Source organism: Selaginella moellendorffii, unplaced genomic scaffold (genome assembly GCF_000143415.4).
Source record: "Selaginella moellendorffii unplaced genomic scaffold, v1.0 SELMOscaffold_14, whole genome shotgun sequence".
In the NCBI taxonomy this organism is placed as follows: Eukaryota; Viridiplantae; Streptophyta; class Lycopodiopsida; order Selaginellales; family Selaginellaceae; genus Selaginella; species Selaginella moellendorffii.
In genome coordinates, this window is record NW_003314275.1 from 1,156,631 (window position 1) to 1,182,763 (window position 26,133).

The 26,133-nt window shown below is 43.3% G+C and overlaps 5 protein-coding genes across 6 annotated transcripts; 4 read left to right on the top strand and 1 right to left on the bottom strand.

Annotated features, from left to right (window-relative positions):
* The first annotated feature begins 942 nt into the window (after positions 1–942).
* LOC9646631 (flavonoid 3'-monooxygenase) lies at positions 943–2,560 on the top strand. The gene is made up of 2 exons (XM_002970204.2): positions 943–1,842; positions 1,899–2,560. The coding sequence occupies exons 1-2, from the start codon at positions 1,000–1,002 to the stop codon at positions 2,538–2,540; spliced, it is 1,485 nt and encodes a 494-aa protein (XP_002970250.2). The 5' UTR covers positions 943–999; the 3' UTR covers positions 2,541–2,560.
* Positions 2,561–2,880: 320 nt separating this feature from the next.
* LOC9646632 (probable prolyl 4-hydroxylase 3) lies at positions 2,881–4,352 on the top strand. Its single transcript, XM_002970205.2, has 7 exons — positions 2,881–3,205; positions 3,284–3,344; positions 3,422–3,519; positions 3,580–3,677; positions 3,741–3,870; positions 3,932–4,119; positions 4,174–4,352. Exons 1-7 carry the CDS (start codon positions 3,024–3,026, stop codon positions 4,242–4,244), a joined length of 828 nt encoding a protein of 275 aa, XP_002970251.2. The 5' UTR covers positions 2,881–3,023; the 3' UTR covers positions 4,245–4,352.
* A 3,619-nt stretch (positions 4,353–7,971) lies between these two features.
* On the top strand, positions 7,972–9,466 carry LOC9632195 (putative pentatricopeptide repeat-containing protein At3g15930). The gene is made up of 2 exons (XM_024675393.1): positions 7,972–8,781; positions 8,894–9,466. The coding sequence occupies exons 1-2, from the start codon at positions 7,972–7,974 to the stop codon at positions 9,464–9,466; spliced, it is 1,383 nt and encodes a 460-aa protein (XP_024531161.1).
* Positions 9,430–11,859, top strand: LOC9646634 (protein IQ-DOMAIN 1). Its single transcript, XM_024675163.1, has 6 exons — positions 9,430–9,550; positions 9,803–9,942; positions 10,085–10,351; positions 10,458–10,658; positions 10,716–10,841; positions 10,943–11,859. The coding sequence occupies exons 2-6, from the start codon at positions 9,817–9,819 to the stop codon at positions 11,732–11,734; spliced, it is 1,512 nt and encodes a 503-aa protein (XP_024530931.1). The 5' UTR covers positions 9,430–9,550; positions 9,803–9,816; the 3' UTR covers positions 11,735–11,859.
* A 10,753-nt stretch (positions 11,860–22,612) lies between these two features.
* LOC9646636 (chaperone protein ClpB3, chloroplastic) lies at positions 22,613–26,133 on the bottom strand. Of its 2 annotated transcripts, none has more exons than XM_024675117.1 (10): positions 25,843–26,133; positions 25,568–25,786; positions 25,266–25,503; positions 25,012–25,207; positions 24,906–24,960; positions 24,699–24,849; positions 24,329–24,637; positions 24,007–24,272; positions 23,014–23,940; positions 22,613–22,958 (listed from the first exon to the last, which is right to left on the bottom strand). In XM_024675117.1, the coding sequence occupies exons 1-10, from the start codon at positions 26,113–26,115 to the stop codon at positions 22,683–22,685; spliced, it is 2,910 nt and encodes a 969-aa protein (XP_024530885.1). In that variant the 5' UTR covers positions 26,116–26,133; the 3' UTR covers positions 22,613–22,682. The 2 variants fall into 2 exon arrangements, with proteins under 2 accessions (XP_024530885.1, XP_024530884.1); XM_024675116.1 differs by having other exon boundaries at positions 25,568–25,789.

Consider the following 26,133-nt stretch of genomic DNA (forward strand, 5'->3'; position numbering starts at 1 on the left):
TTTCTTGAGAGACGGGACAGTGATGTAGATAGTGTTAGACCACCGGTGTGACCAAGGTGAAGGGGCATGGCCTTAGCGTAACAAGTTGATATGTCAGTGGTACCTTGGGGTGTCAGTCATGGGATGTAAGCTCCTGAGTTTGGACTTCCCGGGAGGTCACCCAGCCCAGTACTATTCAAACCCAAGGACGCTTAACCCCAAATATCCCAAGACCCTTAACCGATTGGAAAAGGGGGTGCACTCTTGTTCATGGGCCCTTTCCCTCTATATTTAAACCCCTATGGATCGTCTCTCGAGTCGTTCCCTTTGGTTGCTTACATGGGATTGGACACGTGGAGCACTTGGACCAAATGCAAAAGTTGAGTGGCAAGGATGCCATTTTCAGGGCTAAAAAACCCAAGTTCGAAATAAAATTTATGGAAGTTGAGAGTAAGACTCCTTTTAATGGTCAAAGGTGTGAGTAAGTGACTAAAGTAAAATGGAAAAATTAGTCACTTACAAATGTTTAAATGACAAATGCAACCACAATCAATACATTTGCATGTGACATGTGTTATTAAGCCTTCCTTTCTTGCCACACGTGGTTTAGCCACCTCCTATTGGCCAGGAGCAAATATTAGTGCAATTATTCGCTAATACATGGTAAAAAAAAACCACCTTACACTATTGGACGGCTGCAATTGGCTGAATCCAGCGGCCTAGAAAGTTCGGCAACTCTTTATTATGATAGATAATTCTTTAGAAGTCTTTTTCAATAAATAAAAGTCAAAATAACTCAATAACATGCCATAGCTTAGACACAAGAACGGGTCACAAGCTCCTTGAATTTTGTCATACTGCAAAAGTCTGGATTCTCAACGGCACTGGAGATCTGTCACGCCCAACCAACCATTGCTGTTCAGCTTGTGACCCGTTGTGTCAAACGTGTCTAAGCTATGCTAAGCCAAGCTTGAGCTAAGAGCTTGGCTTGTGGTATTGACAAACAATTACCAATCCAAAATGTTTTGGGCAGTGGTGCTCCTCCTTCTCACAGCTCTCATTTTCAAGCAATGGCTCTCCAGCAAATCACTAAATCTCCCGCCAGGTCCCAGAGGATTACCACTCATCGGCCACTTCCATCTCCTGGGCAGGCTCCCACACATCTCACTCCAGCAGCTCTCCAAGAAGTTTGGACCCCTCCTTCACTTACGCCTGGGATCCGTCCCCTTGGTTGTAGTTTCCAGTCCAGCCATGGCCAAAGCATTTCTCAAGACCCACGACACGGAATTCGCCTACAGGCCTCGCAACAACGTGGTTTCCATAGTCACGGATTACAAAACCATAACTTTCGCTCATGGAGACTACTGGAAGAAGCTGAGAAAGCTTTGCACCACTGAGCTCTTCACGGCCACGAGGGTCAGTATGAACACGCAGATCATCCGGGACGAGCTGTGGGAGCTCAGTCGCGAGCTCTTGAGAGCTTCTGAGGCTGGCCAGGTTGTGGGAGTGAGATCACACTTGAAGGTTCTGAACTTCAACATCATGACTCGCATCCTTATGAAGAAGAGCTACTTTGGAGCCAAGGCCTCGGGGGATCCTGCCATTGCCAAGGAGGCATTGGATTTCATGGATATGATTGATGAGATCCTCGAGGTGGGAGCGTCATTCTCGATCACTGACTATTTCCCCTACTTGAGCTGGCTCGACTTGGTTGCTGGCCGTGCAAGGGTGGCTGGGCATAAGATGAATGGTTTCTTGCAGAAGGTTTTAGACGAGCAGCGTCCCGGTGAGGTTCCTGATTTCGTGGAGATCACAAGGTCTTGCCTTGGAAACAATGCGTTCAATCTCAAAGCTTTGCTCTTGGTAAGTATAAGAACTTCAAAATTTGTATAGAAACTTGTGATTTCTTTTGTGATCAGGATCTACTTGTTGCTGGATCTGAAACATCATCCACAGTGAGCGAGTGGGCTCTGGCAGAACTTCTTCACCACCCAGATTGGATTGTCAAAGCTCAACAAGAGATCGAGAGTGTTGTGGGACGCAAACGCATGGTCGAAGAGGCAGACATATCCAAGCTTGAGGTCGTAAATGCCATCATCAAGGAAACATTTCGTCTCCACCCTCCTCTTTCTTTGCTCTTACCACATGCATCAATTGCAGCCCACAAGGTTGCTGGCTATGACATCCCCAAGAACACAATGCTACTTGTGAATGTCTATGCGATTGGAAGAGACCCCCAAGTTTGGAGTGATCCTCTGGAGTTCCAGCCCCAGAGATTCATTGGCAGCAACATGGGTGTCCACGGCCAAGACTTTGAGTTGCTTCCATTTGGATCTGGAAAGAGGTCTTGCCTGGGACTTCCTCTGGGTCTCAGGACCGTCCAACTTGTTCTTTCCAATCTTCTTCATGGTTTCGAGTGGGATTTCTCAAGCAGTGAAAAAGATCAGCCCATGGGTGAAGTTATGGGTTTTGTAAACTTCATGGCACACGCTCTCAAAGCCAGGATCAGGCCCAGACTCGATGAAGATGCTTACAGCACGCTCAAGTTGACTTTGAAATAACAGTAACATATATTAACAGATGACTTGTGACAGGCCACCTAAAGTCTCCATGGTTTATGTCAAGTACCCAGCCTGATTATGCAGAGGGGCTGTCAATATTGGTTTGATCCGCATAGCACTTTAGGGGGATGGTGTCAGGATTTGGGAGATGGTAGTTATCATAAACAGTACGGGAATTTCGGGTTTAGATGATACCATTAGTCTTTAGTTTAAGTGTGTTTTCTCTTTTAGTAAGGAGTATTTCTTTGTAACTTGTGGGAAATATAACGTTCCTAAGTTTGTAATAACAATTTAAGTGTGTTGGAGATAAAACCATGAGTCCGTTAAAATCCATGAACAGGGTTTGTTAGCGTCATTTATAACTACAGTTCTACAGGGATTTAGGGTTTCCACGATCGAGCGGATCGATCGATCGATCGAGAGGTGAGCATTCTCGGTTTGCTTGCCGCGCATCCGATTGCAGCTCTCCGGATCTCGTCATCCATGGCGATCAAAGGAGGCAAGAGTGCGAGGCGCGCGCTGTGGACGACGGTGCTTGCGATGCTCCTGCTCATGTCGCTCCTGCTCTTGATTCTCCTGGCGGTGGGATTGCTGGGGGTTCCATCGGGAATCGCTCCTCCGGAGGCGGATATTACCTTGCGGCTACCAAAGGATTTGCTAGAAATGTGGGTGTTTCTGTTTGGTAATTTTTCCATGTTCTTCTCATCTTCGTAACTCTCTCTCTCTCTCTTTTTTTGTTCCAGGCCCGTGTGGACTGAGACCATTTCCTGGCAACCGCGAGCATCCGTCTTTCACAATTTTTTGGTGAGAGGATTTCCTTTCCTTCGTGGCTCTGCTAGATCTTTGAGCTGACGCTGTGGTGATTGATCCGATCCAAACAGTCTAGCGAGGAATGCGATCATTTAATACGCCTAGCACAGCCCAATATGAAGAGATCCGCCGTCGTAGACAACCAGACTGGAAAGAGCAAGGACAGCAGGTATCATAAATTCCAGACTAGAACTTTAGAAAAACTCAAAAGAGAATGCTTTTCTTCCAGGGTCCGGACCAGCTCTGGCACTTTCCTTCGACGAGGACAAGACGAAATAATCTCTCGGATCGAGGAGAGGATCGCAAAGTTCACGTTTATCCCCAAAGGTGATCTCTCTCAGCGTGTAGAGTTTTTGCGGGTCTAAACACCTGGTCGGCGTCTCTAGGCAGAGCATGGAGAAGGTCTCCAAGTACTGCACTATGAAGTGGGCCAAAAGTATGACGCGCATCACGATTACTTCCACGACAAGGTTAACACGAAGAACGGTGGACAGAGAGTTGCGACCGTGCTCATGTATCTGTGAGTGAACTTGAATGGTTTGTTCTAGCTTCTCTGCTAAATAACCTTTGCTCTTCTGTAGATCGGATGTGGAAGAGGGGGGAGAGACTGTGTTTCCGAGCGCAAAAGTGAACAGCAGCTCGGTTCCATGGTGGGATGAATTGTCCGAGTGTGCGAAGAAAGGCGTGTCTGTGAAACCGCGCAAAGGAGATGCGCTCTTGTTCTGGAGCATGTCGCCCGACGCAGAGCTCGACCCTTTTAGTTTGCATGGTAAGAAAACTTATGCTTTCTTTGGTTTTGCTTCTAACAAGTGATTGGATTCAGGGGGGTGCCCAGTGATCAAAGGCAACAAGTGGTCAGCAACTAAATGGATGCACTTGAGGGAGTACGTATGATAGCAATAAAATCTAATTAACAGTGAAACTTCTTCTCAAGAACCATGAGAATCAGTTTATTTGTGTGATGTCCTATGTCCCTGATAAGGATCCACAGTTCTCAAAGTACTCATAGACACACCAAGCTTTGGAAAACCAAAGATATATGTCGTGATCACGTCTTTTCTTCTTTTGGTGGAGCAACACACACACCTAGAAGATAATATTTGCGATTCATCAAAAAACGTCATTGAGTTTGACAAGTTTTTCTCATATAAACTTATTTTGTCTAAACTATAATTTAATTAAAATATAATTTAACTAGAATATTTAAAAAGAATTTATCCATATGCATGTTTGATCTCTTATATCATTCACAACAATATGCCCCGATGGCTCGATGCACATAACATAGAGAAGACCACACCAGCGCCCACAGTTCTTGTTGTTGCTCCACATAACCTTCCGATTCTCATCATAAACAACAAGCTCTCCATTCAACTGCAGCCTCATGTAACATTCTCTCCCCCAGTTCTGCGTGTTGGTTGCCCACACCGCCTGATTCCCAAGATATAAAACAAGGTTGCAATCTCTTTGCATTCGGAGAAAATAAACTCCATCAGCAGATTCAAGATAGCCATCAGTATCAATGCGTGAGATGTCCGAGTCCTCCCCCCCACTCCACAAGCAAGACTTATAAACCCAACAATCTGGTATGTGCTCTTCATTGTCGCCAGGACGATCCAAGAGCTCTGTAACATTCCTAAGTTGTAGATAGTCAAGGCTTTTGCTACGATTCACATGATACTGGTCGAGTATCCTAAGAGAGTCCGAGTCCGAGTCAGAGGCTTCATACACAGTGTACCTGATCCAGAGCCTCTCGTGAATAATCTCCATAGCAGCATAGTTTAGCCTTGTCAACTCGAGATTAGCAAGAATATTGTAGAGATTCATGAAGCCCATCATCAGCCTTGTGCCGGGCCTCTGGAGAATCCCCAGCGATGGGAAGATACTACACATGAGAAGCTCGTCCAAAACACTCCTCCACGTCTCGGCAATGCCAATTGTTATGGAGACCATACGACCTTCGACCTCCAGAGTGGCATCTCCAAATGTTAATCCAGCTGAATACGACTGGACCCTGGAGATGCGCATGATAACTTCCACAATCTTGCGGAAGATCATCGCGCGGCTGGACGAAAGAATGTTTCCAGGGCCTCCTCGCCGAACAATCACCGAAACACATCCACTGGAGAGGATTGTCAAAATAAGACCAGCAACAGCAGTAGCGATTTTCATTCTTTTCTATTGTGAGGTTTGTATGAAAAGAAGAAGGAACCATTTCTATGTCACACCTTCTCTCATGACATTTGAAACTTATATTCAAGTGTGCGAATATACTTTAGAAAGTCCACCGTGACTTTGTGATAGCTGTTGGATGGAAGCATAAAGTCTAAGGGGAGAAAATGGAAACCTGTCATACATGTCAAAAATCTTGAGTGTAGTGTCAAGACACAGTGTATTATGTAATGCGTTGTTATGTAGACATTGTTGCAGTGCAACAATAAGGATGGTTGACAAGAGCAAGCTCATACTCGAAGTAGCATATATGTGCACACGAAGTGTGAATGATCAAACAGCTCAACTGACAACCATCCCACAGTGGCCTGGGTTTATGAAGAGGATCAAGTAGAGGAAAGTCATTAGGGCCAATGTGCAATTCTTTGAGAAGTTCTCTCAAATGTGTTGATAAGGTTGCATGATGTTTTTCACTTGCTGCCATGATTGTTGAATTTCACAACTTAGGAGACAGTTCAAAGATATGGCTTGGGTTCAGTAATTAAACTATTAAATTATAATTATTATAACTGATAATAAAGATAAGTATTGAAAACATTAATTTGTTGTATTTAATTTCAAGTATTTCAATGCAAAGCAGCCACAATGATTATTTTGCTACTTGCTTTCCATCAGCTACGAACTGAGGATATCACAAATGGGAATTGAGTAAAATTAGTATTAAAAACCAAATATGATTAAAGAGTGAAGAAAGTAGATAATTTTCTTTTAAAATAAATTATTAGCATATAATAAAACCATTTTTAAAGTAAATACTGCTATCTAACTTTTGGTATCTAACTTAAAATGTTACAAAAATATTAAGTTTTTTTTTTGAAAAAAATTAAAAATTGTGAAACCTCTAGACAATCCCCAATGTGTAAAAATTATATAATGATTAAATGTAATAATAGATTAGAGTACCATTCAAAAGTATTAAAACCTAAAACTTAGATATTAAAATTATTAAAATGATATTATTTTTAAATTAATTTACTTTATTTAAATAAAATATTTATGTTTGTAAAAGATTTATATTCTTAAAATTTAATTTTTATTTTCTCCTCAATTGGCAAAAAATTATAATGCACACTTGCATATAGATTTTGTGAACAATACAAGTGATAATTTCATAAATTAATTTTTTTAATATAGTTTTTTAAATTATTTAAAAGAATAAAGAAATATTATTTTGATAATTTTATTTCTTCTTATTTATTCTTCCATTTTCTTGATCTTTTTAATCAATGTTATTCATATTATTCTATATATATAATACTTAATTTAGATATTAGAATTTCTATCAAATTATTCTATGTAAAGATAGATAATGTGTAATTTAGAAAATTCTGGTAGATGAATTATTAATAACTGAAGCATAGACTATATAATTCTCTCTTCAATATCTATGAATCTTGATTAACATTTAGGTTAGAGGTGATAATTTGACACTAAAGTGTTTAAAATATACAAGAAAACTAAGGTTCATGCAAATGCTGGGCTTGCTCGCTGGGCCGCGGAGAATTTGGCCGGATGTGGGACGCTAAGGCCAGAGTTCTCCAGGAAGCTTGAATGCCGGGATGATCGGACGGGTATCATTCAAATGGGAGCTGGGGTTGCTATCCGACGGCTGGCGATCGTCTTCTCTAGCAGATGGACAGGGCGGGGATCAAGGATGCCGTAAAGAGGTTGGAGCTTGGTGGTCGGCCGGTGGACACTACAACTTACGCAGATCTTCTACGACATTGTGGCAATGCTAAGGCTCTTGCAGAAGGCCGGAAGATTCACGAGCTTGTAGCGAGTTCCGGGCATGGGGAGGATCCATTTCTGGGGAACTTGCTCGTGAGAATGTATGGCAGCTGCGGGAGATTGCAAGAGGCTCTGGAAGTTTTCAACAATCTCAAGAGAAGGGACGTGTTCTCCTGGAATGTGATGCTGGCGGCGTATGCCCAGAACGGGCATCTCCAAGAAGCGGCTGAGGTGTTTGATCGAATGCCACTGAAGAGCTCCTCCTCCTGGAACGCGATGATCACGGCTTACTCTCTCGTCGGGCGTGTGCTGGAAGCGAGAATGCTCTTCGATAAGATGATCGAGAGGACAGTCATCTCTTGGAACACCATCATCGTCACGTATGCCCAGAACGGGCATCCCGCGGAAGCTCTCTACATGTTTAAGACGATGGACTTGAGTGGATTCCAGCCCAACAAGGTGAGCTTCCTCGCAGTGCTCAACGCTTGTGGTAACGCTGGACTGCTTTCTCAGGCCAGGATAGTTCACTGCTTGGTGATCGAGAGTGGCTTCCAGTCGGATATCATGGTCGCCACCCATGTATGGGAAGTGTGGAAGCCTGGACGATGCCTTGGCGGTGTTCCATGCGCTTCCTAGCCGAGACGTGGTGGCTACCAACGCGATGATCACAGCGTACGCTCAGAACAAACACTTGCCACAAGCCAGGGAGCTCTTCGAGAGCACGAAGCGGAAGAGTATCATTTCCTGGAACACAATGATCGCTGCCTACATCCAAGCCGGTGAAATCCAGGAAGCTAGAGCCTTATTGGATCGAATGGAGCTGAAGAATACGGCCTCCTGGAACACCCTCTTGGCAGGCTATGCTCACAGCGGACACCTCCAAGAAGCTCTAACGCTCTTCGCGATCATGAACTTGGAAGCTCGCGAGCTGCCGGACAAAGTTACCTTTGTGACGATGCTCGACGTTTGCGGGAACCTCAAGAACTCGGCAGCCGGGGAGGAGATCGACGCGGCAGTGACTTCAAGTGGCCTCTGGCAAGACGTGACGGTCGGGAACGCGCTCGTTTGCATGCACGGGAGATGTGGACGAATGGAGGTCGCCAGGAGCCTGTTCGAGAGGATGGAGCACAGAGATGGCGTGCTGTGGACGACGATGGTGGCAGCCTACGCGCAAAACAATCTCCTGGATCAAGCCCGGGCTACGTTCGACGCGATGCCGGACAAGCTCTCGCTCGTTGCCCCCTGGAACGCGATGATCTCGGCCTACGTCCGCTGCGGAGAGAATTCATCCGGAGTGATGCTCTTCCTCCTCATGGACCTGGAAGGCGGCCGAGCGAAGGAGATCACGCTGGTCTGCGTCTTCGAGGCTTGCACCACTCCATCCCAGCTCGCCACCGGACGAAGAATCCGAACGCTCTGGCGAGAACCAGCTGCTAAACCATCCGGCCGTGAGAACCTCGCTCGTCAACATGTATGGAAAGTGTGGCAAGCTTGCGGAAGCTCGGGCCATCTTCGACGCGGTTGCAGCGTCCCAGCGCGGAGATCTGGTGCTCTTCTCGGCGATGATGGCGGCCTACGCGCAGAGCGGCCACAGCAAGGAATCGTTGGAGCTCTTTGGCGTCATGGCTCTCGATGGTATACCGCCGACGGACGTCACGTTTATCAGCGTCTTGGCGGCGTGCAGCCACGCGGGCCTGGCCAAGGACGCGCGGTACCACTTCGTGGCCATGGCTGGCGACTACAGGATCGCGGCGAGCTTGGATCACTATATCTGCATGGTGGACGTGTTGGGGAGGTCCGGAAAGGTGGCGGAGGCGGGGGAGTTTGTGGGTGTGATGCCGTTTGTGCCGGATGCTGTGCCGTGCAAGACTTTGCTGGAAGAGATGAACAGTGCAGTACCCATCATAGCTGTTGGTCACATGGGCATTTTAATCATTGCAATTTACAAAGCCAAACAAGCCTTTGGAAACAAGATAATCTTAAGTCCGTACAGACAGAGGGACGAAATAACGACCTTGATTGACATCTTTCTTAATAGCAAAGAAGTGGAAGAAAGAAAATTATTTAAGAGAAGGAAGGAAAAAGGTGAATGCTCCAGTAACAAGCTCCACGAAATGAAGGAGATGGCAGTAGGGCAGCGAGCAGCAGCATTGTAAAGAGAATATTTGGCTGGCCATGGCGTGTGAGGAACCAGAGGAGCCACCTCCACTGCTCTGGGAGTCGTGAGGCCGCAATGCGAGGTAACAATCCCATGCCATCAATCTAGGAGCTGGGCTGTGCAGTTTTTCGCGCGAATCGCTCGCATTCCCGCTGCTCTGTCGTGGGTCGAGGCCGCGGCCGGCGATTGGCGCCGAATCGGGCGCGCCCACCAGCGCAATCGCGAGTGGGAAACAGAGCAGTGGCTGGAATGGAGCTAGATCTGCCGAATTCGCTCGGAATCTGAGCGCTTGGGTGTGAATCTGAGGGTGCCCTGTGCGTGTCTGTGCCTCCAGAATCGTAGGAATCCATGGGAGGCAAAAAGGGTGGGAGCACCTGGTTCTCTGCCGTCAAAAAGGCGTTTAGATCGTCTTCTTCCTCGCCTTCTAAGGACGATTCGAGCAAGAATGCGAGCCCCGCGCTCCATCCTGATCCGGTACGTATAGAGCATCCCCGACCATCTTTTCTCTCTGGATCTAAAGCATCGAGGAATGACTATACTGGTGAATGATGTGTCGTCTTCGTCTTCTCGCAACGATCTCTCATGGAAACTAAACGTTCTCTGTCTCTCTGGATAGATCGATGTAGTCCAAAAGGAGAAGAAGCGATGGGGATTTCGCAGATCTTCCCGCCGCGGAGGGAGCAACGCCAGCAAGCCTCCATTGATCCAGGCGGAAGAACAGCAGAGCAAGCACGCCATGGCCGTGGCTGTCGCCACCGCCGCCGCTGCCGAGGCCGCCGTGGCTGCTGCTCAAGCCGCTGCCGCGGTGGTCCGCCTCACTGGATCGCGCAGGAGCGAGGACTGGGCCGCCATAAAAATCCAGACTGCCTTTCGAGGCTACCTGGTAAGCACTCGCGAGTCCTCCATTCCTGTCTTCCTACGTGAAAGAAAGATGATGATACAGTATAGAACTTTCTTTCGCTGTTCTTGATTTGTGGATTGATTGGCAGGCACGGCGAGCTTTGCGAGCGCTCAAAGGATTGGTGCGTCTGCAAGCTTTAGTGCGTGGCCACTCGGTGAGGCGCCAAGCAGTGACAACTTTGCGTTGTATGCAAGCTTTGGTGCGAGTGCAAGCTAAAGTGCGAGCCAGGAGGATCAGCCTGTCCGAGGAAGGAAGGAAGCAAGAAGATCTCCTTCTCAAACCATCCATGGTGAGCTCTCTGGATCCAAACTTCTAGTCTTGCTTAGCTTGTTTCTTGGTGTTCCAGGCCGTGGATACAAGCGGCTGGAACGACAGTACCCAGACAACGCAGGAGCTCCAGGCAAAAATGCAAACTCGCCAAGAAGCTGCCATCAAACGCGAGCGAGCGCTAGCTTATGCCTTCTCACATCAGGTAAGTTCTTCCGATCGACCACTGTTTTCGTCCTGTTAGCTTGCAAAGTTTTGATCTCTCTCTCTCTCTCTCTCTCTCTCTCTCTCGTGCTCTTGTCACAGTTATGGAAAGATGGCGATGCGCAGCTCCTCATGGACTACGATTCCGACAAGCCACACTGGGGATGGAGCTGGATGGAGAGATGGATGGCAGCTCGGCCATGGGAGAGCAAAGTCAGTCCTCAAGACGAGGCCGAGCTCCTCCTCCTCCAGCACCAGCAGCAGCAGCAGCAGCAACAACAGCAACTCAGATCATCCTCTCGAAAGTCATCACCATCGCCAAACCTCCGAAACATCTCCACCACCAACCCCGGGACACCGGGAACCCAGACTCCAAAGAAGCACCACCTCCGCTCCTCGGGAGTGAGCCCCCGGAGCCTACGAACCGCGCTGCTCAACACCGCCGCCTCCGCCATCATCGCCAACGACGATCAAAACAGCGTTGCCTCCACGGTTCGCAGCACTCCCAGCTTGCCGGTGGGAGCTTTCGCTCGCTTCGCAAACAAGTCGAGCATCGCGGCCAGCTCCATCCGCGACGACGAGAGCATCGAGAATTGTATCTCCCCGGCGGCCTCGTCCAACGTCGCCATGGTTCCAAACTACATGGCCGCCACCGAGTCGGCTCGAGCCAAGGCGAGGTCTCACAGCACTCCCAGGCTTCGTCCGGGAACTCCGGAGAGAGATTTGGTGCTGGGCGCTCGCCGGAAGCTCTCGTTTCACGAACACGGAGGAGGAGGCGGAGCGCTGGCTCACTCGGGATCCATGAGAGCTGCCTCGAATCCAAAGTCGGCCTTTTACGCCCAGAGGAGTCCCAGTCTCAAGGGCTTTGATTCTCATGCCACTGCTGCTGCTTGATCTATCCTCTCAATGTGTTGACCACCTTCGTTTTTCATCTTCTTTGTTTTATTCTTTCTTTTCCTTCCTCGCTGCTTTGGATTGTAAACTAACACTTGTAATCATACATAGATTGTTTGTAGCAATATAGTTTATGTTTTGGGTGAAGATATAAAGAAAGGGTGTTAAAGGATGGTTTGTTATTATTATTATTATAGTTTTACAAAAAAAGTTTTTTTCACTGTGATATTATCAGTCATGAATATAGAATTTAATATACTATAATAATAGTTTATCAAATTCTAGAGTCATGACTGAATATAAAGTTTCTACAAATTAAAAATCACAAATTTAAACATTATGAATATTTTAGTATACATGCACATATTTTTGCAATAAATTTTTTTTTTAAATGCAAATGCTGCTGCTTGATCTATCATCTATGCGTGACCTTCATCTTCTTTGTTTTCTTTCTCTTTTCCTTCCTTGCTGCTTTGGATTGTAAACTAACACTTCTGACAAATCATACTAGCAATTTTGTGTATCTTAATATTATTGTTGTATATTATAAAATTATCGTTAACATATTTATTTTGTTATTGTTATGAAAATTCCAAAGGGGAAACTTATATATTTGGGGAAAATGTAATTATTGTTGTCAAATTAGGGCTGACAGAGCTTGCCCTACAGTAATTTTTCCCGCCAAATGGATCATTTGAGCGATTCTAGGGCTACTTCGCCAAATAGGGCAGCGATAGCGATCGAGAGACAATGCAGCGCCGGCAGCTGTTAGAGAAGATCTACGCACCCTTTAAGGGTCTTCTGGAGCACTCCCAAGAATGCAACGCGCTTGCTGCATCAGGTCAGGTATGGGAGACGTGGTTCCAGCCATTCAGCAAAATGGATGTCGATTTGAGGTATCAAGAGGGTCACCGAAAGATTCTAGACGCCCTGGCGCAGTTTCACAGTGGTGAAAGAGGACCTGTTTGCAGCTCGGCTTGTGAGACTTGTAGCACCCAACTTTCTCCAGTTTGATGATGCGAGTGGTGTACGCCGAGACTTTAGCTCCTTGCTACGTAGCGGCAGGGCACCAGGATTTAGCGACGAAGAGGTACAGATCACAGCAAACACACAAGAAGCCATCAACAGGATGCTTGAGAATCAGGCTTACATAGGACTGGAGGAAGAGAAGGAGTACCATAAGATCCTCCATAAGTTTGGCTGCCCTCCACCAATGCTACCACGGTTGAAGGTATTCTTCACTCCATTTCCGGAGCGAGTGCTGGCGCTATCATGCCACGCAGGTAGAAGATAAAAATCAAACTCTTTTTGTGTTGCTCATTGTTTTTTGTGCAGCTATGAGGGAGTGGGACAAGTTAGAGAGTTGGAGAAGCACGCACGGGGCGTTACCAGGTAGAAAATAAATCAAGTCTGTGTTTGTAATAATGTTTTTGCTGCAGGTATGGCGGAGTCGGAGGAACACGAGTTGGATAACCATGGGCCGCGTAGGCGTGCAAATATGTCCACTGAGGACGAGGTCGAAGTCGAAGAAACGTCCGTGGAAACTCGGGAGGAAATGGGGTCCGAGCCAGGTACAAAGATAAAATCAAGAGTGTGTTGTTAGTCATGGTTTTTTGGTGCAGCTATGGAGGAACACGAACCAAAGGCGGATTCTCTACTGTGCTCTTCCACTTTCACCGAGGACAAGGTCGAAGTCGAAGAAACGTCCGTGGAAACTCGGGAGGAAATGGAGTCCGAGCCAGGTACAAAGATAAAATCATTAGTGTGTTGTTAGTCATGGTTTTTTGGTGCAGCTATGGAGGAACAGATTCTCTACTGTGCTCTTCCACTTTCACCGAGGACGAGGTCGAAGTCGAAGAAACGTCCGTGGAAACTCGGGAGGAAATGGAGGCCGAGAAGTCAGAGCCAGGTAAACGATAGATAAAATCAATCGTGTGTTCTTAGTAATAAATTTTTGGTGCAGCTATGCCGGAGCATGAGCTGGATAACCATGGGCCGCGTAGGCGTGCAAATACGAGTATCAAAGAGAGTGAAGAAAGAGCACTAGAAGCGGCTCCAAGAGTGGATTCTCTACTGTGCTCTTCCACTTTGACTGAGGACGAGGTCGAAGTCGAGGAAAAAGCCAGGTAAAAAAGCCAGGTAAAAAGATACAATCAAGACTGTATTGCTAGTAATAGTTTTTTGGTGTAGCTATGCCGGAGTCGGAGCTTGCGAGAGTCTGAAAATCCATGGAGACTTAGTTAACTAGTAAGTACGTAGTCGACATTTTTGGATCGAAGTTAACCAGCACCGTCCAAAGTCGCATATCTGGAAATCGGACGGTCAACATGCCAGATTATATTCGAGAATAAACCTGAAACTTAGGGTTCACAGAGATGGGTTTGGTAAAGGCGGTCCTTCGCGGTGTCGTGGTTGATTTGGATGGAACGCTACGGATCCCGCCCACGCTCGACCTGCGGGCGCTGAAAGCCACGGTTGCGAGCCGTGTCTACTCATCCCCAAAGGAAGCGGAGCTGGCATTGCAGGCGGTAGAAAGGGCTGGGAGGTCCAACAAATGGGCACTCCCTGGGGCGGCAGAGTTATGCAGCTTTATCGACTCCAAGAAGCTCCGGCGCGGGATGATCACCCGGAGCAGCACAAGAGACGCGGAGAATTTCGAGGCGGAGGAGCTGGCCGTCGGTTCCAGATTCTCGCCGATACTTGGGAATGAGGCCTCGGCGATGAAGCCGTCGCCTCAGCCGCTGCTGCGCGTGTGCGAAACGTGGGGCGTCAACCCTGGCGAAGTTTTGATGGTGGGAGATTCCGCGAAGGACGATGTCGCGTGTGGGAAGAGCGCGGGGGCGATGACTTGCTTGGTCGATCCATTGTTTCGCTACAAGATTGACGAGCTCCCTCTTCACCAGCGACCCGATTTCAAGGTGCATTCGCTCCATGAGCTCAAGGCGCTCATCGACGACATGTGTGTATGACACCGAGGGAGAGATAATGCTGTCGGGCCCCAAGAAGTGGCAAGCAGCGCGCGGTGTTTTTCGAGCTGAAAAATTCGGACGTTCTCCTATAATGTTGCTAGTAATTCTTGACAAAGATCTTGTTTTCTGGACATGAGGATTGATAAAATTAGAATTGTAAGCATATATAATTTCTTTTATCTTGAAGAGAGCCATCCAGATTGCGGCAGAAGCTGCATCCAGCGTCCACACCGTTGCGGCAGAGGAGGGTTCGCTTGCATGGACAGTGCTTGTGGTGACGATCCGGCTGCAGGGAGTAGCTTTGAGACATGCATGGTGGAGGACTAGACCCTAGAATGGGAAAGTCCTAGTTTTGTGCTTGAAATTTCTGCTAAATTTTTCCCATCTAGAAAGATTAAGCAAATATTTCCAGTTGGGAACCACAATATGTTCGTAGGAGTGAACTGAATGTCTTGAGTTAATCTCCAGAACATTTTGGATGTGTGGTTATGAGAACTATTGAGTCTTTACACTTCAAAAGGTGGTCTACCAAGAAAAAAGAACATCTTTTAATCTTTATTTATACAAATAACTGACATTACAATCATCATTCTAAGATCAATTCAACCTATATATATATACCTTTTTTGAAAGAAAAAAAAGAAGTGAAATCTCACTATGATAAGCTTCTCTTATATCTCCAAACCAGTCTTTGCTACTTTGAGAGCATCCTTCATGATAAATCTCACTATGATAAAAAATAATATCATTCATGTTATATTGCACACACTTCATTGTTGAGGATACAAAATCAATGCATCAGTACCTAGACAGCTCCAAAAGCCTATAGTAAGTCATCATGAAAAGCTAATAATTAAGAAATAAATAATTAACACTTATTATGCATATATATAGTGATTTCTTGTAGCATATGTGGTTTTCACATAGGATAACCACAAAGCATAACTTAAACTTTCCATGTACCACATGTTATATGCCACATGCCATATGTTATATGTTTAAGAATAGTGGAGCAAAATCTAAATTTCAGGGCTTTGGGCTAATGAATGAAGGAATAGAGTTAAACTCTTAAGTATGGAGCCATAGAGTGATAGAACTAAAGCATATAATGACTTTTGAGCATATAACTTAAAGAGCAAAAGGATAAAAGCATGGAATGACTTGGAATGGTTTTAGAGCATTTAACATTTCAATGCCAAAACTAATACAAAAAATGGAGCCAAAAAGAATCTAATGCTATTTAAATATACTACTGCCGCTCTGCCGCCCCCCGCCCCCCCCCCCCCCCTTCCCCTTCCCCTTCTCTTAGGAATGCATGCTTTTGGCTTTTATAGGGCTAACTCAAACCTTACTAATACGGAATAGCACTAAATTGTGAATTTGGGCATTGTGTTTAGGACAATCTTTATATTCTATAGATATACCAAATTAACAAATCTAGACACTTTCCATAAATAGCAATTAGGACTAAACAGAATTAATACAAGATGCATGATTGTTTGGTAGACACGATAAGTTATCACCTGGCAAATATTGAAAGACCAAGCTCAATATCACAGGGGTTCCCAACACTAGCAAGTGCATGCCAATATATGTGTTAGAAGCATTATAGTTAGTCATAAGCAATGCTCTTAGACATTGCAATGCATAACTAACTTGAGTGGGAGCTTCAATGCTCTTAGACATTAGAAGTCATAACTAACTAGAAGACATATGTGTGTATGGTGTCCCATTTGAGTATTATATGGCCCATTGGTTTTCGCCCCTTTCTAGGGGCTTGGATTTGCCCTTTGGGATAAAAGTGGGGAATTGAGGTACCCATACTAGGCTATTAAGGCATAATATTTCCCCCTAGTGTCTTTGATAAAGAGGTGTTGCTCCTTATCACAAGTGTTTGATGATGAATAATAATAGAGGGAATAAATATGAAAATATCTGAAAAAAACTCAATCCAAATAATGTGCTTAAAGGGGTTTGTTGTTTGCAATTGGGCAATTGCAAAGGGTATAACTACTAGTGTTAAAAGCCAATCACTAGTACTTTAACTATATCATCAACAAGGTTTCAACTTTCTCAAGGATTTTATTTATAATACACTACACACTATTGCTTTTAAGGTTTTTAAAAAGACAAATGACTTGCTTTAAGAATAGGTAAAAGTTATATTTCTTGAAACATGGGTTCAAGAACTCTTCTTCGGTTTATTGTCTCTAGAGAAATATAAGAGATCTCTTGATGCTGTAATAATATATGCATCACTTAGCATTATTGAGATTCATAAATGTGATTGTAAGTATTGAAAATTATTTGTTAGCAATTCCTTTTGGATATCTTCTTTTACTACTATGACATATGGGCATTTTAAGTGTACTTAAACTAGATGGAATTCCTACATATTCTTAGCTAAACATACTTAGCTTAGTAAAGAGTTCATATCTTGTTATATCTTGCACTAACTAGTAATAACAACCCTTATATATTAAACATTAGTCCCTTAATATCACTACATAATAACTTACTATATCTACCAAACATCCTCACTATCATGTCTTATGTGTTATGTAAACTCTTGAATATGGACTTTCACCCAACCCAATGCTAATTAAACCTAACCCCAAATATCTAAGACCTTTAACCAATTGGAAAAAAGAATGCATTTTTGTTCATAGACCTTTTCCCTTTATATTTGAACCTTTCTATATCATCTTTCAAGTTATTTTTTTTAATTTTTTATAATCCACTATGTCTAAGAGCTATAGCTTTTTTGAAAGCCTCACTCTGTGGACACCCTACCCCTCGGGTTGAGCCCAATTAAATTAAACTGGATTATTAGATGTTAATTTTAATATATAGTGTGATTCCCTTCACCAATTAACAGAGTCAAACTCAAAACCCCTCTAATACCAAATATAAGTTTTTGAATTTGGACTTTCCTAAAAGTCACCCAACGTAGTATTATTCAAACCCAATAACACTTAACCCTAAGTATCTCAAGACCCTTAATTAATTGGTGTATTTGAACCTCTATAGATCATCTCTCAAATCATTCTTTTTACTTTCTTATATATTAGTCTTATTTAGTGCTATTGGCTATTTATGAAAGGCATCTAGATCTGTTAGTGATGTCTAAATTCATAATATAGTATCATTTTATATTTAGTAAGTTTTGTGATTATCCTATAGACTAAATGGTAGAACATACATTCAAGATAAAAAGTATAGTGTTATAGCCAAGTGATCCTAAATGGGATCCTCTAAATGATCTTTTTAAAAATCCTAAGTAATATAAGATGTTTTGCACCATTTATCTCTTTGTGATAGAAGTTGTAATCAAAGTTCCAAATGTAGGTGAGATTTGAGTTCTAGACAAGGTTCCTTTATTTTGAGCTTTAATAATTTGGATGTGTAATTTCAAACTTCTTTAAAACATAATAAAGTGATGTTTAATATTTTTTCAAATCTTTCAAATCTCAAAATGACTAGTGGGGATAAAAATAATTCTTTTAGCAATTGGAACAAGGAGGAAGTCTACCTTAAGCCATTAAATTAAAACTTTCTTGAACATTATAAGCAAGTAATCTTTATGTTATAGAGTATGAAGAGAAAGAGAAGTTAAAAGATAGTTTTATAGTAGTAGTGAATTTATTTTGTTGAAGCTCAAGTTTTCATTTGAAATAAAATCAATGATATGGCTTAATCCAAGCTAATCCAAAAAAAACATAGATCAATTTAACCATTGCTCTTTTAAGGTATTTCCCTTATCCTTGCATAAAGAAACTCTTCTATAGCTAGTAAAGCACAAGATTGAATAATGACAGAAATGAGATAATGCTCTTTGTAGGAAAGGGTCTTTCTACTTTTTCATAATTATTAAAGAAAGTGTTTTACCTTCCTTCTAGATTTTATAGCAGTAAATGGGTTCTAAATATGTAGTTTAACATGGTGGGGAACATGCATCAAATAAATATAGGTAATTGAGATGAGGTTAATAAAATCTTCTTTAACTTTCTAGATGTTTGATGATACTTTTCTATGTTGAATTGAGAATCACTTTTACATATATTATAGTGATATAGACCATTCTTAGGAGCAATGTCTTCATCTTTGCACTTGTATTCATTCTCATGTAGTAGATGTGGTTTTGGAAAATAAAAGCACCCAGTTTAATTAGGGGTTATTTAATTAAAAAATTAATATTCTCTTCCTCATTTTAGCTTTATTCCTTTATGAATCTCTATATTCCACATCAATACTCACTTTCAATCCACTTTCTTTTTCAATTTTAGATAATAATGGTATCAGTGCAAACTTCATCAATCTAAAGTTTGCACTTTCTCATAGTAGTCTCCTTTGATTAAAACAACATCTAATTTATGCTAAGTGGTGGACAATTAACAAATTTTCTATATAGATATAGTAGTATTTAAGATTCATTTCAACATCATCTTTAATATTGTCTTCATTCTAAAGACCATCACTTTTAGTTTTCCTTAGTTTAACCTCATGAACTTAATAGTGGATTGAAAGTAATATGATGTTAATTGGATAATTCTCCCCTTCTTTAAGTCTTTTTCTCCAAATTGCTCACATTTTTTTGTATGAGTTATAAGATGTTTGCTATTTGAATCATGATTTCATTTTTGCAATTGCTATTCATCTAACATTAATTATATCTATCAATATCAGATGCACTCTTCCCTCCAAATATACCTACTTTGAGGATACTTTCAAAAAGAGAAGTAATATCTTGTCATTGCATTGATTTTATGATTGTCCTATTAATCTTGTAGAAGGTTTTATCTACAATCTTTCATTAGCAAAGTTAAAGGCATTATATAGAGTTTTTTAAAAATGTTTTATTTAGCATTCTTAACTTTCAATTGGTACATATATCTTTTTTCTGTCAAAAAAGGATGAGTCTTTTCATTTAGTGATTCACTATAACAATATGAACAAAGTTATGATTCTTAATTAATATTCACCTCCATTGATCTTTGAGATGTTAAAGTGGCTTTCAAAAACTCAATTTTTCATAAAAATTGACATATGTGATGTTTATAACTTTATCTACATTTGGAAAGGTAATGAGTAGAAAACAACCTTTTATACTCATTCTACTTCAAATAACAATAATACCTTTTGCTTTGACTAATACCTTTATTGTTTTCTTAGAGCAAGATTTCAATAAGCCACACTAGGTATCTAAGTAAATAGTGTTATCCACACTTAAATTGAAAGCATTGACTATTTAATCTCTTGAGGGAGCTAAAGTTGGCTTTTGAACACTTTACCAAGTTACCTCACTTGTCTATTCATGTTCCTTTTAGCCTTAGACTCCTCAATGATTATATCATCACCCACTATGTAGGCATAACTTTTTTGGGTCACACTAGCCTTTCTTAGCCAAATTAATTGAACTAGAGTCCAACCTCCACACTCTCCCTACTATACTTTTGGAACCCCTTGCAACCCCTGCCCCCCCCCCTTGGGGGATGATTGTTTTGGACTTCCACCTTACAATCTATATTAGTATTTGGATTTGGTCTTGAACTTGGACTTGGATTTGGACTTGGATTCAATCTTGGTCTTGATCTCGGTTTCGGTCCTTAACTCCATCTTGGACTCCATCTCAGACTCATTTTCGAACTCCATCTCAGACTCCTTCTTGAAGTCAGTCCCAACACTTCCATATGTCATAACATTTGCCATATGTTGGTCTATCTTGTATCCTTTTCTAAAGACTTGTTCATTGATCATTTCGTTCTTGTTTCTTAAGCATTTATTTAGGTATTCCACTCTTGCTCTCGACTTTCCGAGTTAGAACTTTTAGTCCAAACATATTAAACTCATTGGACTTCTAATTCAACCACTACCATATGGCATTCTTTTGGCTCCACTTTGGGGCCTAAGGATTTCTATTTCATAGAAAGATGTTATTCATCATATAGCTACATGGATAGGGCATTTAAAGGCGGAAGGTGGGGAGAGTACTTATAATGCTCATGTTGGGTTGCAATGTTTCGAAATATCATCCCAAAGTCTCAGACTATGGAAAAAAAGAAGACTTTTATATCATGACCAAGGATATAGTCATGTGGCAAGGAAGTCTTAAATATCAATGGGACTTAGTAGTCGGGCCTTTGGGCCCTAATTTAGTGGCAGTGTTAGCAAGCACAACCATGGACAAAAAAAGACTTAATAAGGATTAAAAAAGGGATATTGAGGAAAGATATTCCTTATGTTTCTAGGCATTCTAAAGATGTTATCTTATCATAAGAGGGATCAAATATTATACATCACCTAATTATATTTCACTCTTAAAAGGATACAACTACAAAAATTAATTAGAAAATCTTCAACAAAGAACTACTTACAATTATAAAAAAAATTTAAGTTTAGTGTTATTTTTTTGAAAATTCTCCCTATGTAACTACTATCTATAATGATCATAAAAACCTTCAGTTTTGGTTTTTTACACATGTCCTCAATTGGTGTCAAGCTTAATGGTCATAATCATTATCCCCTTTTAATTTATGATTATATATTACACAATGCTCTTACTCGATCTCACACCCTCATTTAGAAATTTTACATTTGATCTTTAACATCAAACTCTCCTTATCAGTAATAAAGGGCTTTAGTTTATTTCTACCTTTTGGGATTAATATCTTTCCTTCATTCAAGGAAGTTATAAACTACTATATTTAGACTGATGGGTTATACTATTCAAACTTTTGAGCAATATCTTTGATGCTATATTTCCTATTAACAAAATGATTGAGTTGATTCACTTCTTTCTACTAAATTTGCTTATAATAATTTTTAGCATTCTTTAATGCTTCACTCTTCATTCTTTGTTAATTATAGCTTTCATTATCATCGATTATTTTTATTTCCTCTAGCATTTTATCTCATATTGATTTTATTACTGCTCTTGTTGTTGCTTTAAATTCTTTTCATCACTATCACCTTTTTCATACCCAAACTTCTCATCACTATATTACTAATTATTCTTGCCAACTTAATCCTTATCTTCAAAGTTGGATCAGATTATCAACATGTAATTGCCAACAATAACCTTTACAGGAAGTGGTTGTGAAATATAAGTGGGCTCACAAAAAGTGTGATAAGTATTTTTAATTTTACCTTTAATGTTATGGCAAAATCTAGATTTTTGTACAAAATGTTTTTTCAACTAGCCTATCTCCATGCCAACCTTGGTTTCCATAAAAAAATCAAAATGATGTTTTGGCAGCCAATGGAATGCTTTCCTTGCTATTGGACAAGGCTAGGAAAGACATAAATGCGAGAAGTTGTGCTCCCCTGGTTTGTGTGAGAGCGGCATTGCAGGGGGAATGTAGACACGTTAACACAATGAAATTCAAGGGGAGATTTGCAGATTCGCTCAACACCTCGTGGATAAAGCCTGGTGTAGAGAAGCTACATGGTGGCACAGCCGATGGTGGTCCAATAACTTTCAGCTGGTTTCATGCGAGTCAGAGTCAGAAAGTCACGAGGGAACAGGTACAAGGGTGTCTGCTCAGTGGGTTACTTTCTTTCGATGGAGAAGCGATGATAGTGTACTCACGATAAATTCTTCATGTTTCTTAATTCTTTTGAACGCCATTACTAACAAAATGGCACAGGGTCCTGTAGTAGAACTGGAGCATGGTGGAGATGTGTGATTCCCAGCTTCAGGAGTAGATATAGTAGACTTTTCTTTTGCAAAGTCACTGAATGTTTCATTTTTTTTTCCAGGTGTGACCCATCCCTCCCGCTAACCAGGAGGAACTAGAACGGTCCGAGCTCTCAGCTCTATAGATTTGCCATCCAGTACGGCTTGACACATTCAAGAACAAGTATAAAAAGCTAATATGCATCAGGTACAGCTGCTGCTGCTCAGCTGAGGGAAGCTCAAAAAAAATGTAGCAAAACAAAAATGACTTAAAATGTAGCAAACAAAAAAAAAAGAATTTATTTTATGCTAGAGCAGCAACTTCGTGTTGAGAGGGCGACCATGTTTTCATGGCCAACTGCCCGGCCTCACTCGTGATGAGCACCGTGTCCTCCTCCTTGAAGTCGCCCCTCAAAATCCCTTTGGCCAGCTCGTTGGTCACGTACTGCTGGATCACTCGCTTCACCGGCCTGGCGCCATAGTTTGGATCATATCCAAGCTTGGCAAACACCTGCACCGCATCGTCCGTGATCTTCAAAGAGATCTTGCGGTGTTGGAGTCTCTTCTCCACGTTTTGCAGCTAGAGAAAAAAAGCCAAAGATCATAAACTGCCTGATCGCAACAACACAACTTACCTGGAGCTTGACGATGTTTTGGATCTGATCCACGTCCAGGGGCTGGAACACGATGAACTCGTCCACCCTGTTCATGAACTCTGGCCGGAAGGTGGAGCGAGCCACTTCCATCACCGTCTCCTTCATCGCCTGATATGCCGCCTTCTTGTTGCCCGACGATTTGAGAGCGTCGAGGATGTGCTGCGAGCCGAGGTTGGACGTCATGATCACAACCGTGTTGGTGAAGTTCACTGTCCGGCCCTGGGAGTCCGTCACGCGGCCATCGTCGAGTATCTGGAGGAAGATGTTGAAAACGTCCCCGTGAGCCTTTTCGATCTCGTCGAAGAGAACCACCGAGTAAGGCCGCCGGCGGACGCTCTCGGTCAGCTGCCCGCCTTCTTCGTATCCCACGTATCCCGGAGGTGCGCCAATGAGCCGGGACACGGCATGTTTCTCCATGTACTCGCTCATGTCGAATCTCAGCAGCGCTTTGTCCGTGTCGAACAGGTACTCGGCTAGAGCTTTGGCCAGCTCCGTTTTCCCGACTCCAGTCGGTCCCATAAACATGAAGCTGGCGATAGGACGGTTTGGATCCGATAGTCCAGCCCTGGAACGTCGTATAGCATCGGCCACGGCTTTCACTGCGGGGTCTTGGCCGATCAGGCGCTTGTGCAAGTGATCGTCGAGTTGGAGCAGCTTCTCCATCTCGGACTGGAGCAGCCTCGAGACTGGAATTTTTGTCCACTTGCTGACTATCTCGGCGATGTCGTCGGCAGTGATCTCCTCTCGCAGCATTGTTTTCTCGGACTTTCTGTACGTTGCAAGCTCGCCCTCGGTCTCTTTAAGTTGCTTTTGCAAGTTGATGAGGACGCCGTATTTGAGCTCGGCAGCTCTGTTAAGGTCGTAGTCTCTCTCGGCCTGTTGGATTTCGAGATTGACACGATCAATCTGCCAAGCACAAGCACAAGTTTGATTCCTGTTTTACGGTAAAAAAAATGAGGAAAACATGTGTACCTCTTCTTTGCACGAGTTGATGCGTGTCATGATCGACTTTTCCATCTCCCATTGCTGCTGCAATGCCTTTTGCTTCTCTTTGAGAGATGCTAGCTCTGCTTCTAGCTTCTGCAGCCTCTCACGGGATGCTTTATCATTGTCGTGCTCAAGAGACAACCGCTCCATCTCCAGCTTGATGATAGCCCGATCAATCTCGTCTAGAGCAGTCGGTTTCGACGTCCTCTCCATCTTTAGCTTTGCGGCGGCCTCGTCAACAAGATCAATGGCTATGGTACAGGTAAAAAATAAGTAATCCAGGAGATGAGTTACGAAATTGATATACCTTTGTCGGGTAAGAAACGGTCGCTGATATAACGAGAGGAAAGCAGAGCAGCCTCAACTAAAGCGTTGTCTGAGATTTTTACTCCGTGGTGAAGCTCGTATTTCTCTCGCAAACCACGAAGAATGGATATCGTATCTTCCACGGCGGGCTCGGGGACATAAACTTGCTGGAATCGTCTTTCCAGAGCTGCATCCTTCTCAAGATACTTGCGATATTCCTTAATTGTCGTGGCACCAATGCACCTCAATTCACCACGGCCCAGCATTGGCTTTAGCAAGTTGCCAGCATCCATTGCTCCCGAGGTCGCACCTAAAAAAAACAGGAGTACCATGTATGCAGTCGTAAATGCAAAGTTGCAGACACAAATTACCTGCACCGACGACCATGTGGATTTCATCGATGAAAAGAACAATGTACCCCTCCGACTCCTTCACTTCTTTCAGAACAGCTTTCAATCGGTCTTCAAATTCTCCTTGAAACTTCGCTCCTGCGATCAACGCTCCTAAGTCCAGTGATATCAGCTGCATTTGAACAATGGTAAAATGAAATAATGGTTCTGCTAGCGGCATAAACATACCTTCCGGTTGGCAAGGGCCTCGGGTACGTCTCCTTGAACTATACGCTGAGCAAGACTGGAAAGAATGGCAGGAAGTCAAAAAGAAGCAAACAAACGACTTCCATACCCTTCTGCTATAGCAGTCTTGCCTACACCAGGCTCTCCAATCACCACAGGATTGTTCTTGGTTCGCCGGCACAATATTTGAATGCACCGTCGAATTTCGTCATCGCGACCAATAACCGGATCAAGCTTTCCCTGGCGGGCCATCTCCGTCAAATCCACTCCAAATTTCTCTAATGCCTCGTACTTGTTTTCAGGGGCTGGAACAGGAAACAAACAACGAGAGTGTTGAAACAATTTACAAAGAAAACAACGAACCTTGATCAGTAACCTTCTGTGACCCTCGGATGGCATTGATCGCATCTTTAGTAGCCTTGGCATTGAGACCGAACTGCCCAAACAGCTCCTTCCCAATGCGAATGTCTTCCGCGAGTGCAAGAACTAAATGCTCGATTGACGTGTAAGTATCTCCAAAATCGTCCATGTGAACCTTGGCTCGATCAAGCAAGGTTTCAAGACTCTGGCCGACCATAGCACCGGATATGTTTCCTGTCACCTACATCCGAAGGAAATAAGAATGTCTGCATGTAGAGAAGGAAAAACTCGTCCGAGGTAAATACCTTGGGCTGCCGCTCAATGTATCGCTCAGTAGCTTGCAAAAGAGCCGAATTATCAATCCCGGCCTTGGTGAAAATCCTTCGAGCAAGCCCATTCTTTTGCTCCAGCAAAGCCTTGAGAAGATGCTCGGTTTCCACAACCTGTTGTCTGCTAGTTTGCGCCACTTCCACGGCCGAAACCACAGCTTGCCAAGCCATGTTTGTGAAATCCTTGGCAGAAAGCTGCTAAGAAAGAAAGAGAAGAAACTCTTAAGAGAACTAAGAAAGAGAACACTCACAGTGACCGGCGATTCCAAGCGTGAGGTGCCATGGAAACCTCGCCTGTGATCCAGCGACCATAGGACGCCTCGCCGGTAGAGACTGTCAGACCAGAATCGGGAGGAAACCCTGTGCGCGGCAATACCTCTCCCGAAATCATCTACCTCTGCAATCGATCCTGTGTGATTTCTAGAGCTAATTGACACCAGATTTCGCGAGGCGCCAATACATCGAGCCTGTGGCAGCAGCTCCTCAGCCGCTCGCAGCGCTCGCCCGAGCGCTCGTCCCTGCATTGCCAAAACCCTAAACTC